Source organism: Canis aureus, chromosome 3 (genome assembly GCF_053574225.1).
Source record: "Canis aureus isolate CA01 chromosome 3, VMU_Caureus_v.1.0, whole genome shotgun sequence".
NCBI lineage: Eukaryota > Metazoa > Chordata > Mammalia > Carnivora > Canidae > Canis > Canis aureus.
The window spans coordinates 53,082,125-53,099,827 of NC_135613.1; the positions used below are offsets into that span (position 1 = coordinate 53,082,125).

At 42.8% G+C, this 17,703-nt stretch overlaps 1 protein-coding gene across 2 annotated transcripts in view; it reads right to left on the reverse strand.

Annotated features, from left to right (window-relative positions):
• The window catches only part of DNAH9 (dynein axonemal heavy chain 9), a 331,426-nt gene that overhangs the window by 12,970 nt on the left and 300,753 nt on the right, over positions 1-17,703 (reverse strand). For both annotated transcript variants that reach the window (XM_077892621.1, XM_077892620.1), the window contains one exon: positions 15,644-15,826. In XM_077892621.1, coding sequence (XP_077748747.1) covers positions 15,644-15,826 — 183 coding nt within the window. The remainder of the gene's footprint in view (positions 1-15,643; positions 15,827-17,703) is intronic.

Sequence of the window (17,703 nt, forward strand, 5' to 3'; positions counted from 1 at the left end):
GTTGGTGACAAATTCTGTTATGATTTTCCTTCATCTGAAAAGGTCTTGATTTCCCCTTCATTCCTAAAATATTTTCTCTGGATATAGGATCATACTCTATGTGATACCTCAGGAGAGGGAGATGGCATAAGAAGTCTGCATATGGATTTCTCTTGACTCTGCTGTGAATTTTCCCTTCATGATCCAGCCATATATATATATATATATATATATATATATATATATATTTATTTATTTATTTATTATTTATTTATTTTTATTCTTTAAAAAAAAAAAAAAGATTTTATTTGAGAGAGAGCGAGCGAGTGCACATGAGCATGAACGGGGGAAGAGCAGAGGGAGAGGGAGAATTATACTCCCCACTGAGCAGGGAGCCCAATGCTTGGCTTGATCTCAGGACCCTGAGATCATGACCTGAGCTGAAGGCAGATGCTTAAGTGACTGAGCCACCCAGGTGTCCCTGTGCGTGTATTTTTACTGTCCCATTGTAACAGTCTCAGTCAAGTGTAGAATTGTGTGCTGAGATCCAATCTTCAAATGCAGAAGTGATCTGGGGACAGGATCTCTGACACAACAGTGTGTTAGATCTTGTTGGTTTGTTTATTCTGACAATTCTAATCAGTACTTTGGACACTTAGATCATTTATATTTAATGTAATTATCAGTATGACAGAGTTTAAATCTACTTTTTTTTTTTTTTTTTTTTTTACTTATTTCATTGGCTGCTCTGGGTAGGGGTTGGCACATTTTCAGCACAGTGTCAAATAGTAAATACTGTAGGCTTTAAAAAAAAATACTGTATGTGTGGGAAATATCAGAAAGGGAGACAGAACGTAAAGACTGCTAACTCTGGGAAACGAACTAGGGGGGGTAGAAGGGGAGGAGGGCGGGGGGTGGGAGTGAATGGGTGACGGGCACTGGGGGTTATTCTGTATGTTAGTCAATTGAACACCAATAAAAAATAAATTAAAAAAAATACTGTAGGCTTTCGAGGCCGCATGGTCTCTGTTGTAGCTACTCACCTCGTCAGTCTTAGCACAAAAGCAGCCATACACAATGTGTAAATTAAATGATTGTGGCCTTAGTCCAGTAAATGCTTACAAAAACAGGTTGTGGGCTGGATTTGGCCTGCAGGCCATTAGTTTGCTGACCCCTCCTCTAGGATTTACGTATGTCTCTTTACTCACAGTCTACCTTCAAATAATATGCCACGTCATGTACAATGTAGCAGTTATATTCCTCCCTTTCATTTTTATGCTATTGTTGACATACATTTTGGTTCTACATATGTCATAAAAAGCCCATAGTAATTATTATTTTTGTTTTAATTTATTTATTCATGAAAGATCCAGAGAGAAAGATGTAGAGACACAGGCAGAGGGAGAAGCAGGCTCCATGCAGGGAGCCCAACGTGGGACTCAATCCTGGGACTCCAGGATTATGCCCTAGGCAGAAGGCAAGCGCTAAACCGCTGAGCCACCCAGGCTGCCCCTTATTTTTGTTTTAAAAAGTCAATTATTTTTTGAAGATTCTTAAGTGATAAAAAAATGTCTTTAATACTACTCACATATTTACCATCCATGGAGACAGTCATTTCTTTGTGTAGATCTGGATTTCCATATGGTATCATTTTCCTTCTGTCTGGAGCATTGCTTTTAACTTTTATTTTAGGCCTGTTGGATATGGATTCTCTTTGTTGTCTGAGAACATGCTTATAGCCATATCTCAGAGATATTGTGGGTTTGGTTCTAGACCACTGCGAGAAGCTATATATTGCAATAAAGCAAGTCAAATGAATGTTTTGGGTTCCCAGTACGTGTGAAAGTTAATGTTTACACTGTAATCTATTAAGTGTGCATTAGTATTATATATGAAAAAACAATGTACATACCTTCACTTAAAAATAGCCATCATCAGGGATCCCTGGGTGGCGCAGCGGTTTGGCGCCTGCCTTTGGCCCAGGGCGCGATCCTGGAGACCCAGGATCGAATCCCACGTCGGGCTCCCGGTGCACGGAGCCTGCTTCTCCCTCTGCCTGTGTCTCTGAGCCTCTCTCTCTCTCTGTGACTATCATGAATAAATAAATAAAATCTTTAAAAAAAAATAGCCATCATCTGAGCTTTCAGCAAGTACTCATCTTTTTGCTGGTGGAGGGTCTTGTCTCATTGATGGCTGCTGAGTGTTCAGGGTGGTGGCTGCTGAAGGCTGGGGTGACAGTGGCAGTTTTTGAAAATAAGACAACAGTGACGTTTGTTGTATCAATTGACTCTTCCTTTCACAAACAATTTCTCTGTAGCTGCAATGCTGTTTGATAGCATTTGACCCAAATTGCAGTCCATCCTCTCAAACCCTGCTGCTGCTTTATCAGCTACATGTTTGGAATATTCTCAATCCTTTGTTGTCACTTCAAAAATTTCATAGCATCTTCACCAGAAGTAGATCCTATCTGAAGAAACCACGTTCTTTGCTCATCTATAAAAAACAACTACAGGGATCCCTGGGTGGCTCAGTGGTTTGGTGCCTGCCTTCGCCCCAGGGCATGATCCTGGAGTCCCGTGACACGTCAGGCTCCCTCCCTTCATGGAGCCTGCTTCTCCCTCTGCCTGTGTCTGCCTCTCTCTCTCTCTCTCTCTCTCTCTCTCTCATGAATAAATAAATAAAATCTTAAAAAAAAATAGAAGCAACTCCTCATCCATTCAAGTTTTATCATGAGATTGTAGTGAATCAGTCCCATCTTCTGGCTCCACTTCTGATTCTAGTTCTTTTGCTTTTTGTACCACATCTGCAGTGACTTCCTCCACAGAAGTCTTGAACCTCTCAAAGTCATCCATAAGAGTTGGAATCAAGTTCTTCTAAACTCCTCCTATTCCTACTATATCCTATGGTTGATATTTTGACTTCTTCCCATGAATCACAAATGTTCTAAGTGGCATCTAGAAGGTGAATACTTTCCAAAAGTTATCAATTTACTTTGTCCACATCTATCAGAGGAATACAATCCATGGCAGCTAGAACCTTGTAAAATATATTTCACAAATAATAAGACTTGGAAGTTGAAATTCCTCCTTGATCCATAGGCTACAGAATGGATGTTGTGTTAGCAGGCATAAAACCAACATTAATTTCAGGTACATTTCCATCAGCACTCTTGGGTGACCAGGTGCATTGTCAATAGGCAGCCATATTTTGAAAGGATTCTGGTTTTTTTGAGCAGTGGGCTTAAAATATTCAGTAAACCATGTTGTCAACAGATGTGCTGCCATCCAGGCTTTATTGTTCCAATGAAAGAACACAGACAGAGTAGATTAAGGACAATTCTGAAGGGCCCTGCAATTCTCAGAATGGTAAATGAGCATTGGCTTCAACTTAAAGTCACCAGCTGCATGAGCTCCTAACGAGAGAGTCGGCCTATTTAAAGCTTTGAAGTCAGGCATTGACTTCTCTCCAGCTGTCAGAGTTCTAGATGGCATCTTCTTCCAACAGAAGGCTGTTTCATCTACATTGAAGATCTGTTGCTGAGTGTAGCCACTTTCATTAGCTCAATCTTTTGGAGAACCTGCAGCTTGCACCTTTATGTATGAAGATGATTTCTTTCCTTAAACCTCCTGAACCAACCTCTGATAGCTTCAGACTTATTCTGCAGCTTCCTCACCTCTCTCAGCCTTCATGGAATTGAAGAGTGCTCGGGCCTTGCTCTGGATTAGGCTTTTACTTAAGGGAATGTTGGGGCTGCTTTGACCTTCTATCCAGACCACTGACATTTATCCACATCAGTAAGACGGCTGTTTCACTTTCTTATCATGTGTGTGTCCACGGAACAAGCAGTTTAATTTCCTTCAAGAACTTTTCCTTTGCATTCACAACTGAGCTAACCATTTGGTGCAAGAGGCCTAGCTTTTGGTCTATCTTGTCTTTTAACATGCTTTCCTCACTAAGCTTAATCGTTTCCAGCTTTTGATTTCAAGTGAGAGACATATGACTCTTCTTTTCACTTGAACACTTAGGAGCCACTGTCGGGGTTATTAATTGCCTAATTTCAATATTGTTGTGTCTCAGGGAAGAGGGTGGCCAATGAAGAGGGTGAGGGACAAAGGAATGGCCAGTCAATGGAACAGTCAGAACACATAAACATTTACCAATTACATTTGAAATATTGTGAGAATTACCAAAATGTGACACAGAGAAATGAAGTGAGCAAATGCTGTTGGAAAAAACGAGGCCTATAACTTGCTTGATGCAGGTTGCCACGATCTTTCTATTTGTAAAAAAAAAAAAAAAAAAAAAAAAATGCAATTATCTGCAAAGCTCAGTAGAGTGAAATGCCACAAAGTGAGGTACGCCTTTATTTAGTTTTCTTTTTGTGCTAGTCAAAGGGTTCTGGGTTTATTATTATTTTTTAAAGATTTATTTATTTGAGAGATGGCGAGCAAGGTGGGGAGGGACCGAGGGAGAGAGAATCTCCAGCAGACTCCTCACTGAGCAAGGAGCCTGGCATGGGGCTTGATCCCATGATCCTGAGACCATGACCTGAGCTGAAATCAAGAATCAGATGCCCAACCGACTGAGCTGTCCTGGTACCTCTCGTTTTCTTTTTGGCACTTTTCTGTTAGCACATTCATGCTACCTCTCCAGTGTCTCCAGTTTGCATAGCTCCTTATGAGAAATCTGCTCATTTCTTTCTTTGCTCCTTTGCATATACCCCGCCCCTATTCCCGCCCCTCACCCCGCCTTCTTTACCCTTGAGTTTCACTAAGGGTGAAGGGTACCTTTACATAGTTTTCATTAGATATATTCTGCATAGGCTTATTGAGCTTCTTGCACCTATGGGTTTATAGTTTTTGTCAAACTTGCAAAACTGTGGCATTTCTTCAAGTGTTTTTTCCTGACCCTTGCCCTCGCCTCCATCCTCCTGGGACTCTAATTACATATATTAAATCACTAGATATTATCCCACAGGTCCCTGATGGGCTGTCTACTTTTTTCCAGTATTTTGCTTTTCCCCTCACTTTGGATAGTTTCTTTTGCTATGTTTTCATCATCTGTAAATCTTCCAAACATCTCATTTTTCATTCAGCTATTATATTTTCCATCTCTGCACGTTCCATTTATATGTTCCATTTGTTCTTTATCAGGTTTGTATTTTCTTCTGTCTCCTAAACATATACAGCAAACTTACGATCATGTCCTAACCTCCTTGTCTGTGAATTCCATCATCCCTGCCATTTCTGGCTCCTTTCCAATAGGATCCACTTTTCTCCTGGATATAGATCATATATATTCCTGCTTCTTTACATGCTTGTAATTTGCTTAGCTTATGTCAGACACTATGAATTTTACATTTTTGAGTGCTGGATTTTGGTCTATTCCTTTTAACAGTGCTGGAATTTTTTTCCCCTGCAGTTAATTTACTTGAAATTAGAGGATCTGTTGGAAGTTTGTGTTTCAGCTTTGCTACAGTGGGAGTACAGACCAGTTTTAGTCTGAGTTCAGTTTAGCCTGCTACTAGGTTGATACTCTTCTGAGAATTCTCTTTGATATTTCCTGCTTTTTTAAATTTTAAAAAATTTTTATTTGTACTCCAGTTAGTGGGAACACAAACACATATTCCCAGCTCTATGTGAGCTCTGAGATTTGTTCTCTGTTCCTCATGGTTCCTTCTCAGCCTTGGATGGTTTTTTTCCTCACTCACGTGTAGAGCAGTAGCCAGCCAGAGTCTCGAGGGGAACCCCTGTGCAGATGTTTGAGGCTTTTTGTCTGGGCGGCTCCCTGATGTAGGCACTCTGCTCTACAAACCCCGCTGCTTTGGCCTCCACAAGCTCTGCTCTGCACATCCTCAGTTCAGTAGAACTGTGGAGCTCTTTGCTGACCTGCAGCCCCGAAACTGCCTCCCCATAATAAGCTCGTACGATGAAGGGAGCAGCTCTCTCCTTCCTTTTCTGTCAAGTATCACAGTTGTGTCCTGACACATTTTTTTTTAAAGATTTTATTTATTTATTCATAAGAGACACAGAGAGAGAGGCAGAGACACAGGGCAGAGGGAGAAGCAGGCTCCATGCAGGGAACTCAATGTGGGACTCAATCCTGGGTTTCCAGGATCACGCCCTGGGCTGAAGGCAGCGCTAAACAGCTGAGCCACCTGGGCTGCCCTGTCCTGACACATTTGTCCAGACCACTGGAATGTACAACACCAATAGGGAGCCCCAGTATAAACCACGGACTGTGGGTGATTGTGATGAGATGGTGTAGGCTCCTCAGTTGTAACAAATGGACCACTCTGGTAGGAGATGCGGATGGGGGGCAGGCTGTATGGGAGCTGGGAGTATGTGGGAAATCTCTGTACGTTCCTTTTGATTTTGCTATGAACCTAAAAACCACTCTAAAAAAATAAGATCTTAAAAAATATGCGATTCTGAATTTTAAACACTATTTGGAAATCTGAAATCATTTTGATAGAGAAACATAAAATGTGTAACTTGGCTTTCTTAAAACTTTCTCACATCTGCTTATAATCTGATGTTAATTCTTTCTGACAATGCTTTTACATTTGCTGATTGAATGTGGAAGTGACAGAGCCTTCGAGAATGTACTGTCTCTGAGGTTTTGCCAGTTTGAGAGTGAAGAACAGTTTAGGAAAAGAGGAAACCATTCACCTTGTAGTTAGGTGTCTGACGTCAGTATTCCCATGACCTTTAGATGAAGTAGAAATGACTCACATTCATTGGAGGGGCTGAGAGGGAATGAGAGAGAGCCCCACCACAAATTCACTAAGTCAGAGTTGTGTCCCTTCTTAGGAGAAGAGGAAAGCATAGATTCTAGGACAGCATTTCCTGGAAGCTGTTCAGAAAACATCAGTTTCTTGAGGTGTTTCCAGATCAGTGGAGGCTGGGGTGGGCAGACAGGAAATTTCTGGCCATGCTCTGGGCAAGTGGGCCCTTCTTAAAGGTCCAGCTATACTATCATACAGAAACCTGTTTACATTTGTTCAAGCCCAATCTTATCAAATTCCTCAGATTCGTAGGCTGCAGTCCACACCTAAGGACTCTAACCCCTGGAGGGCCAGGAACTTCCATTTGGAAAGGGTACCTCTGTTGGATCTGAAGCAGCTGGGTGCTCTGGGCTCACAGCCAGGCAACCAGCATTCAGTCCAGAGGGCGTCAGCAACACCCACATCCTCTTCCTCGAGGGGCTGCAGGCTGCACCCTGTCCTGATGGTCAGTTCCTATCTGCTTTTTCTTCCCAATGAAGGTGGCCTTTGCAGCCAGCTTTCATCTGTCTGTAACACAGGAGGGGAGGTGATGGGGACGGTGGTGGGAATGACATGAGCTGCACCCCTTCCAGTCTGACTTCCAGACCAAGGGTGACCACAGCCCATCCAGCTGGGTGTTCTGACGGTGCATTGGAAGACGGAAGGTAAATGGGGCAGGGCGGCTGCCTGGTGAGCGGTGACTGTAAGTCGTCAAGAGGGTCAAAGCAAGGCCCTGTCAGACCTGTGCTATTAAGTCAGAACAATGGATCAGAGTAAAGAGTTGAAATGGTTAGTTCTCCAAATCAGCAAGCTGGACTTCAAGTTTGAGTATCCTTTACATATTTAGAAACAGAGTTTGTTAATTGCCACTGAAAGCCTAAGGGAGAAAAGAAAAGTCTGATGTCCTAAAACATTTGAATAATCAAAAACGATTCCCAGGGCACCTGGGTGACTCAGCTTAAATGTCTGACTCAGGTCATGATCTTGGGGTCCTGGGATGGAGCAGCGGGGAGTCTGCTTGTCCCTCTTGTTCTGCCCCTCCCTCTGCTTGTGCTCTCTGTCTCTCTCTCTCAAATAAATGAAGAAAATCTTAAAAAAAAAAAAAAATTCCCAGCCCTGCCCAGTGTGTAGGCTGGCCAATCATTCCAACTAAGAGAGCACTAGCACTGCTCAAATGCGATATAATGCAAGCTGCAAATGTGAGTAACGTGTGTAATTTTAAATTTTCTTGTAGCCCCCTATAAAAAATTAAAAAGATGAACTTGATTTTCATAATATATTTCCATTGAACTCAATATATCTAAAATGTCAGATATCTTAATATGTAGGTAATAGAAAAATTAATAGGATATTTTATATGTTTTTGTCTTATATCATTGAAATATGGTGTTTATTTTTACTGTTTCACAGAAATTTTTTCTTTTAATTCCTGTGTAGTTAATATACAGTGTTATATAGTTTCAAGTGCACAATATTGTGATTCAACAATTCCATACATTTCTCAGTGCTCATCACGGCAGGTGCCCTCCTTCATCCTTTTCACCTATTTCACCCATTCCCCCCACTCTGGTCACCATCAGTTTGTTCTTTATAAGTTAAGGGTCTGGCTTTTTGTCTCTTTTTTTCTTAAATTCCACATATCAGTGAAATCATATGGTATTTGTCTTTCTCTGACTTATTTCACCTAGAATTATTCTCTAGTGGCATCTATGTTGTTGCATAGACAACAACAATGGCAAGATTTCATTCTGTTTTATGGCTGGATAATATTCCATTGTATGTATACACCACACGTTCTTTATTCATCAGCTGATGGACACTGGGGCTGTTTCCATAATTGGGTGTTACAAAATGATACTGGTCTAAACATAGGGGTGCATATATCCTTTTAAATTAGTGTTCTGGTTTTCTTTGGGTACATACTCACTACTATGATTACTGGATCATATAGCAGTTCTAGTTTAAATTTCTTGAGGCTCCTCCATACTGTTCTCACAGTGGCTGCACCAGTTTGCATTCCCACCAACAGGGCACGAGCGTTCCTTTTTCTCCATGTCCTCGCCAACATCTGTTGTTGCTTGTGTTGTTGATTTTAGCCATTTTGATAGGTGTGAGGTGACCATCTTATTGTTTTGGTTTGCATTTCCCTAATGGTAAGTGATGATGAACATCTTTTCATACGTCTGTTGGCTATCTGCGTGTCTTCTTTGCAGAAATGTCTGTTCATGTCTCCTGCCCATTTTTAATTGGATTATTTAGATTTTGGGTGTTGAGTTGTATAAATTCTTTATATATTTTGGATACTAGCCTGTTATTGGATATGTCATTTGCAAAGATCTTCTATTCAGTATGCTGTCTTTTAGTTTTATTGTTTCCTACCTTGTGCAGAAGAAGCTTTTTATTTTGATGAAGTCCTAATAGTTTATTTTTGCTTTTGTTTCCCTTGCCTCAGAAGACATATCTAGAAAGATGTTGTTATGGCTGATGTCCGAGATGTTATTGCCTGTGTTCTCTTCTAGGATTCTATGCTTTCAGGTCTCACATTTAGGTCCTTAATCCATTTTGAGTTTATTTTTGTGTATTGTGTAAGAGAATGGTGAAAGAAAGTGATCCAGCTTCATTCTTTTGCATGGAGATATCCAGTTTTCCCAACACCATTCGTTGAAGAGACTTTTTTCCAAAGTATAATTTTGGTTCTTTTGTTAAAGATTAATTGACCTTATAATGGTGGGTTTATTTCTGGGCTTTCTGTTCTGTTCTATTGATCTATGTTTCTGTATTTTTTGCCAGTACCATACTGTCTTGATCACTACTGTTTTGTAGTATATCTTGAAATTTGGGATTGTGATACTTCCAGCTTTTTCATTTTCTTGTGATTCTTTCCATACAAATTTTAGGATTGTTTTAGTTCTGTGAAAATGCTGTTGGTATTTTGATAGGGATTGCATTAAATCTGTAGATGGCTTTGGATAGTATGGACATATTAACAATATTCATCTTCCCAATCCATGAGCCATTTGTTTGTGTCATCTTCAATTTCTTTCATGAGTGTTTTATAGTTTTCAGAGTATAGGTCTTTCACCTCTTGGGTTAAGTTTATTTCTAGGTATCTTACTATTTTTGTGCAATTGTAAATGGGATTGTTTTCTCAAATTCTCTGCTGTTTCATTATTAATATGTAGAAATGCAGTGTATTTCTGTGCACTGGTTTTGTATCGTGTGACTTTACTGAATACCTCATTTACTGAATTTATCAGTTATAGTAGTTTTTTGGTGGAGTCTTTAGGGTTTTCTCTATATAGTATCACATTATCTGCAAATAGTGAACATTTTACTTCTTCTTTACCAATTTGGATGCCTTTTTAAAATTTTTGTCTGATTGCTGTGGTTAGGACTTCCAGTACTATGTTCAATAAAAGTGGTGAGTGAGCATTTTGTCATGTGCCTGATTCTAGGCGGAAAGCTGTCAGTTTTTCAGCATGGAGTATGTTAGCTCTGAGGTTTTCATATATGGCTTTTAGTATGTTGAGGTAGGTTTCCTGTAACTCTACTTGCGGAGAGTTTTTTTTTTTTTTTTTTAATTGCAAATAGATGTTGTATTTTGTTGTGCTTTTCCTGCATTGGTTGAAATGATCATGTGGTCTTTATTCTTTCTCATATTTATGTGAGGTGTCATGTTGATTGATTTGTGAATATTGAACCACTCCTGCATCTCAGGAATAAAGCACACTTGATTGTGGTGAATGATTTATTTACTATATAGTTGGATTCAGTTTTCTAATATTTTGTTGAGAATTTTTGCATCTATGTTCATCAGAGATATTGGCCTATAGTTTTTTGTATGCACTGTCTTAATAATCTGGTTTTGGTATCAGGGTAATGCCAGCCTCACAGAGTGAATTTAGAAGTTTTCCTCTCTCTTCTACTTTTTGGAATAGTTTGAGAAGAATAGGTATTAACTCTTCTCTACTGTTTGATAGAATTCACCTATGAAACCATCTGGTCCTGCACTTTTGTTTTTTAGGAATTTTTTGATTAGTGGTTCAATTTCATTGCTGGTAATTGGTCTATTCAAATTTTCTATTCCTGATTCAGTTTTGGGAGGTTATATGCTTCTAGGAATTTATCCATTACTTCTAGATTATCCAGTTTATTGGCATATAATTTTTTATAATCTCTAACAATCCTTTGTATTATTGAAATGTTGGTTTTTAGTTCTTCTCTTTCATTTTTTTAAAGATTTATTTATTTATTTATGATAGACACACACACAGAGAGAGAGAGAGAGAGAGAGAGAGAGAGGCAGAGACACAGGCAGAGGGAGAAGCAGGCTCCATGCCAGGAGCCCAATGCGGGACTTGATCCCGGGACTCCAGGATCGCGCCTGGGCCAAGGGCAGGCGCCTAACCGCTGAGCCACCCAGGGATCCCTTCTCTTTCATTTCTGATTGACTTTGAGTCCTCTCTCTTTCTCTCTCTCTGAGAGTGTGTGCATGAATGGGTTGAGGAGAGGGGGATGGAGAGAATCTTAAGCAGGCTCCATGGCTAGCATGGAGCCTGATGTGGGGCTTGATTCCATGACTCTGAGATCATGACCTGAGCTGAAATCAAGAATTGGATGCTCAACTGAGTCACCCAGGCACTCCCTCACTCTCTTTGTAATTCTACTAAAGGTTTATCAGTTTTGTTGATCTTTTCAAATAACCAGCTCCTGGTTTTATTGATCCATTGTATTGGGTTTTGTTTTGTTTTAGTTTCTATTTCATTTATTTCTGCTCTAATCTTTATTTCCTTCCTTCTAATGGTTTCTTCTTTTTCTAGCTCCTTCATGTGTAAGGTTAGGTTGTTTGAGATGTTTCTTGCTTCTTGTGGTAGGCCTGTATTGCTATAAACTCCCCACTTTGAATTGCTTTTGCTGTATTCCAAAGATTGTTTTTTGTGTGTTGTTGTGTTTTCATTTTCATTTGTCTCCATGTATTTTTTTGACTTCCTCTTTGATTTCTCAGTTGATCAATTCCTTGTTTAATAGCACATTTAACCTCCATATGTTTATGTTCTTTCCAGATTTTTTCTTGTGATTGATTTCAGTTTCATAGTGTTGTAGTCAGAAAAGATGCATGGTTATGACTTCGATCTTTTTCAATCTGTTGAGACTTGTTTTGTGGCCTAATACGTAACCTGTCCTGGAAAATGTTCCATGTGCACTTGAAAAGAATGTGCACTCTGCTGTTTTAGGATGGAATGTTCTGAACATATCTGTTAAATCCATCTGATCCAATGTGTCATTCAGAGCCACTGTTTCCTGGTTGATTTTCCGTTTGGATGGTCTGTCCATTGATGTACATAGTGTGTTAAAGGCCCCTACTATAGTTACTATTGATTACTTTTTTGTTATTAACTGTTTTACATATTTGGGTGTCCCCATGTTGAGTGCATAAATATTCACAACTGTTGGGGTGCCTGGGTGACTCAGTCCATTGAGCATCTGCCTTCGGCTCAGGTCATGGTCCTGGGGTCCTGAGATTGAGTCTCGCTTTGGGCTCCTTGCTCAGCAGGGAGTCTGCTTCTCCTGCTCATGCTCTCTCTCTCTCTCAAATAAATAAACAGAATCTTTAAAAAAATATTTACAATTGTTTTATCTTCTTGTTGGATTGTTCCTTTTATGAAGTGTCCTTCTTTGTCTCTTGTTACAGTTCATTTTAAAGTGTAATCTGTCCAATATAAGTATTGTTACCCCAGCTTTGTTTTCAGATCCATTTTCAGGATAAATGCTTCTCCATCCCTTCATTTTCAATCTCCATGCATCTTTAGGTCTGATATGAGTCTCTTGTATGCAGTGAATAGATGGGTCTTATTTTTTTACTCATCCTGTCACTCTGTGTCTTTTGAATGGAGGGTTTAGTCCATTTACATTCAAAAAATCATTCATAGGTATGTGTGTATTTATTGCCATTTTGTTACTTGTTTTATGGTTATATTTATTCTCTGTTCCTTTCTTCCTTGCTCTCTAACTGTAAGTGACTTTCTTTAGTGATATATTTGGATTCCTCTCTATTTTTTGCATATGTATTACTGGGTTTTGACTTGTTACTATTAGGTTGTTGTGCATCAGGCTATTGTGCATTTGGTTAGTGAGAGTCAGTACCTTTGAGCAGTCAGCTTGTGGTACTCAGAGGACCTGTCTTCACTGTGTAAGGCAAGGAGCCAGATGTCTTACTGTGGTGAATCTGTCTCTGTGGAAATGTGGTTGTGGCAAACCAACCTCTCTTCGGTGTCCATCCTGTCTTCTTCTACCACTTCTGTGTGCTTTGAGCTCCTACAAGTCTTTGGGCTTAGCATACTGTGCCTCTCAGTTCAGCTGGTTCTCTGTGGGTGGTAGCCTTATGGTTTCCCATGCAGCCAACTATGAACAGCTACACATAAAAGTTTATCATAAATGCTAAGGGTATTGACTTAATGATTTAAAAAGTTAGATGTCTCCTAACTAACTTTGGTGCCCCTCTGGACAAAGTGTATAGGGGTCGTGTGAGTTGCCCCTGTCCGCTCCTAGAACTTTAACGTGGCTTTTTTTTTTTTTTTTAACGTGGCTTTTAAGGAGAACCAGAGTCAGAATGTCCCCCTGCCCCCTGCCCTCTGCCATGGGAGCTGGTCAGCATAGCCAGCCACCCTGTCCCAGAAGCGGGCAGTTGCTGACCCCTGTCCCTCCCCTGCCAGGCTGTCCCCTCTGCTCCTTCCTCTCCTGTCTCTCTCCCTCCCCTGAACTCTGTTACCAACCTCTGCACACTCCTTTTCCCATCCTGTTCTTCCACCTACTTGTCTTAACCTCTGCTTCACAAACGACCTCTGGTCAGAATCACTTGGCTGCTGCTTAAAAATAACTGTTTCCAGGTCCCAGCAGTGGATCAGGGACATGTGCTGGGAGTCCCCCCCAGGAGTCCGATGAGCAGGCCTGTTTGGGGAGGGACCTATCCTAAAGAGACTGGGTGTAGATGGCACCGTTTCAAAATGCCTCTTCTCCAGCTCCCAGGGGCACTGGGAGAAAAAGGCCTCCTACAGCTGTCTTGACTGCTCGTGGGTGCCGTCCCCTCACCAGCTGTTGAAGCTCACCACATCACGCTCGCTCACCTGAGTGGACCTTCTGCTCCGGCCAGAGCAGGGTCAGGGTGCCTCTGCCGGCGCCTCGGGAAGATCCTTCTCCTTGTCCCCCCCTGCTGTAATCCCACCCTTCCTCCATGGCCAGTCTATGCCGCTTCTCCTCCAGGGCCTCCCCTGATGCTGCCCACTTGTTCCTTCCTTTCTCTTCCTGCATCTCCCTGCTGGCCTCGTATCATGCTCTGCCCGCGTGCTCGCTCTTCTGACACCGTCATCGTGGAGGTCACCAGAACGTCGCCTGCACCCTCCAGCATGGCTGCTCAGACCCGCCCATTTAGCACATCGGTCAGCTGTGCCTGAACTAGACCCAGAGCAAAGAGGAAGCTCCTTGCCCGCCCCCTTCGTCTTCGTCCGGGCATGCTCTGTGATGCGTGACACCCGAGCACAGCCTCGGCTCTTGGAAGAAAAAATGAGTGAATCAGAAGCCAGATGGTAACAAGCTGCACCAAAGAGCACAGACTTGATAAGATAAGGTTGCAGCAAACCTCCTCGAGGTCACTGCCAGTAGAGACCGTGCCTCTGGGATGGAGCCATGTGACCTGCAGACTCCTTCCTCCTTTACACGTGAGATGGTCCTGTGGCATTTTGTATTTCATTTGATTACAAGCTGGTACATAATTTGGAAACATTTCCATGTACTGTCTTCAACATCACTTCTGTTTGTCCTTCCTCCTTACTTCATCTATACTGGGGGGAGGACATTAATAGATTAAAAAAAATGCCTACCAACATAGGTTTTGCAGTCTGTTTTGTAGTTTCTGGACCTCGGGGCCTGGCTGGGCTTTCTGTGCCAGCTCCAAAAACTGGCCTCTCCCCTTCCCTCTGTCTGGGGCCACAGTTGTGTTAAGGAACATGCCCATGTCAGTGGACGACGGTCCCCTTCAGCTCCTGAAAGTCAGCGGGATCTCCCGTTTACCTGTCACTGGAGGCGTGGTGATACCACTGCTTCTCCACGAGGGTCTGGGCCAGGCACCTAACATAATTACCTCCTGGTCTTTAAGGTTCACTCATCCAAGGAACTGGTGGTCGAAACAGGCTCCTTCATTGCTCAAGAGCAACATAGAGTCTGTGCAGGATCTTGGACCTTTCCTACAACCCTGATGTAAGAGATTAAAATCCTTTCCCCTGATAGGGTGGTGATAATTATCAGCTCTACTTTGGGGTGTTTACTGTATGCTAGGCATCGCTCTAAACATACTATGTACATTATCTGACTTAATCCTTTGCCCATGCCTGATGAAGTAGGACTGTCATCCCTGTTTTACAGGTGAAGAAACGGAGACACTGAGACCTAAGCCACTTTAAGGCCACACAGCAAGGAAGTGCAGGGGCTGGCTGGTGACCCTGGGGGGCGTCCAGTTCTAGAACCTGAACCGCATCCAGCATTCTTTTGCCCCCACCCTCCCCACGAAAGCAATTTATCTTATGTCAGTAGAAGACACCAGGCTGTCACAATGTACTCTTGCTTGCTCCTCAGAGTACTGTGTCCTCAGGCAGTGTGCATATGCTGACCCGCCATTCTAGCATATTCTAACTTCAGTACAGCTTCCGATTTTATAGAACCTTGGGTCTTAGCCTCCCCACAGCCCAGCCAGACCCTGGTTTCTGGGAGTGACACCTTCTGGAGCATCCAGATTGCTGTAGGACAGCTGCCCAGCTCCCAAGTCCCTGGAAGCCCCCCTCCCCCAGGGGGTCCAGCCGTGTCCTCTGGCAGTGCCGCTTCCCACCCAGACCTCACACAACTCACCTTTAAGCCAAGATCCAGCTCTCTTAGTGAGCGCTGGATCTCCCTGGTGAGGATGTTCATCCGTTCACACTCCTGGAAGGCAACGACGATGTAGGGGGTGCGTTCCTCCACTTTGGCCATCAGCTCTGCCATGTTGAACTCATCTGTCACGCGCTCCAGGATTTCTTCCAGGAGGGCCTTGACCTGCCCCACAACAGGAAACACAGGGTTAAGAAAGGTTTCTGACTCTCCAGGACTCCATTCCCCTGTGATATGGTGATAAAGAGGCCAGTCATCCAACCCCTGGCCATACTCTTGCCTACTTGCTTAGGTCAGCTGGGTCAGGGCTTGAACACTGCCCACAGAATGGCCTCTCCAGAGGGTGACCAGCTTAAAAAGAGAACATAGGTGTCTTCTCGAGAATCAGGAGTTGGGAAAATCCAGAGGCCGACCCAAATTAGCTGCGCAGATGAAACTGGAAAGGCATAGGATAGCCTAGGATGGTCATTTGGGACCATATGAACCTGAAGTGATGAGCAGTAGTGATGAATAAGTGTGTGTGTGTGCGTGTGTGTGTATATGTATTCCATGAGGCTGCACTGCAGTTTCTGTCCTTGGGTCCTGGAACAAGCATCCCCATCTATCATGTAAACCTCCTCCCAGCCCCATGATTCCTTTTACTGCACAAACTATCAGCTAATTAGACCAGGGGAGCTAGAACCACCAGGGTGTCTTGCCTTGAAAACTGGAACTGAAGCACTGAGATCCTGGGTTATTTAGGGGCAAGTACTTGGAGGCTGAGTCTGCCATTTTGAAGCAAATGAGTAAGCCCGGGAGGTCTGTCAGCAGAGAAAGAAAAATGGAGCAAGTGCAGACATAATAGAACATGTGGCCAGCATGGAGGGGGGTGGCGCCTCCTGGATCATGAAAGCTTGGGCTCCAGGAGGACCTGATGGGATGGTTGTTGTTCTGCTCGTCATCTCCTATAACAGGTCCCCATCTCCACTTGTGAAATCCCTTCCCCATTGTTTTGGGGTACAGTCATGGGGCCCAATCCTCCCATGAGCAGAGTAGGCCAACAAGATCATCATTCCCAGGAGCACTAAAATTTGAATCTCAAGCCTGATTCAGGGACAGAAAGTGGCTGGAGCTACTGATGGAAGTGCCCTGAAAGGACATTCTTCTTTCTCCCTTGGATCCTAGAGCCCCTGGGATTTCTCCATCCTTTCTTAGGTTGATTCCTTTGACACAGTGGGCTATTTCTTGCCTGTTTCAGCTAAATTAGTCTCTTGCTTGCAACCAAAACCCTTGGCTGAGTTAATACAGTTGTGATGTGTTATCCACATGAGTGTAAGCAAGTCATCTAGGCCTCAATTTTTTTATCTATAAAAATTTCCAAGAGCGTCTTTCTCCACCTGCCCCCCCCGCCAACTCCCAGGGCTGTTGCAAAGATCAAATCAAGTGAGCTGATGGATGTGGTGGCATCTGAAAGCTATACAGAGCTACAGAAGGGATTATTAATATTCACTTTGCCTTGTATTGTTAACACACAATACACTCTCCAGGAAAAAGGCTGATATCTGAAAAAGGAAAGTAAAACCTCATCTCCCTGTCAGAAAGGGGTCTCTGGTGCTGTCACAGCAAAAACCAGAACAGAATTTTAACGGTACCTGAGAGGTGCTGCTGGGATAGAAGACTAATGGCTAAAATTATATCATCTTACTTTCTATGGAGCTGAATTTGAAGAAACAGCCCTACACCCATGAGCTGCCATTCGGACATTTGCACAAAGAGATGAAAAGATAGTCTGGAGGCACTCTCCCAAAATACACAGACCATGGAGAAACAGAACTCTGTCCTGATCAGGCTGAGCAGGATTTGGAGACCAAGTCTGAGGACATAGAGGACTGCCATGGAAGGGAGCAGGTGCACAGACACAGAGGAGCTGAAGATGAGGAGGACTGCCATGGAAGGGAGCAGGTGCACAGACAGGATGAGCCCTGGATAGGGGGGACTACCACAGAAGGGAGCAGTACACAGACAGGAGGAGCCCAGGATGGGAGGACTGCCATGGAAGGGAG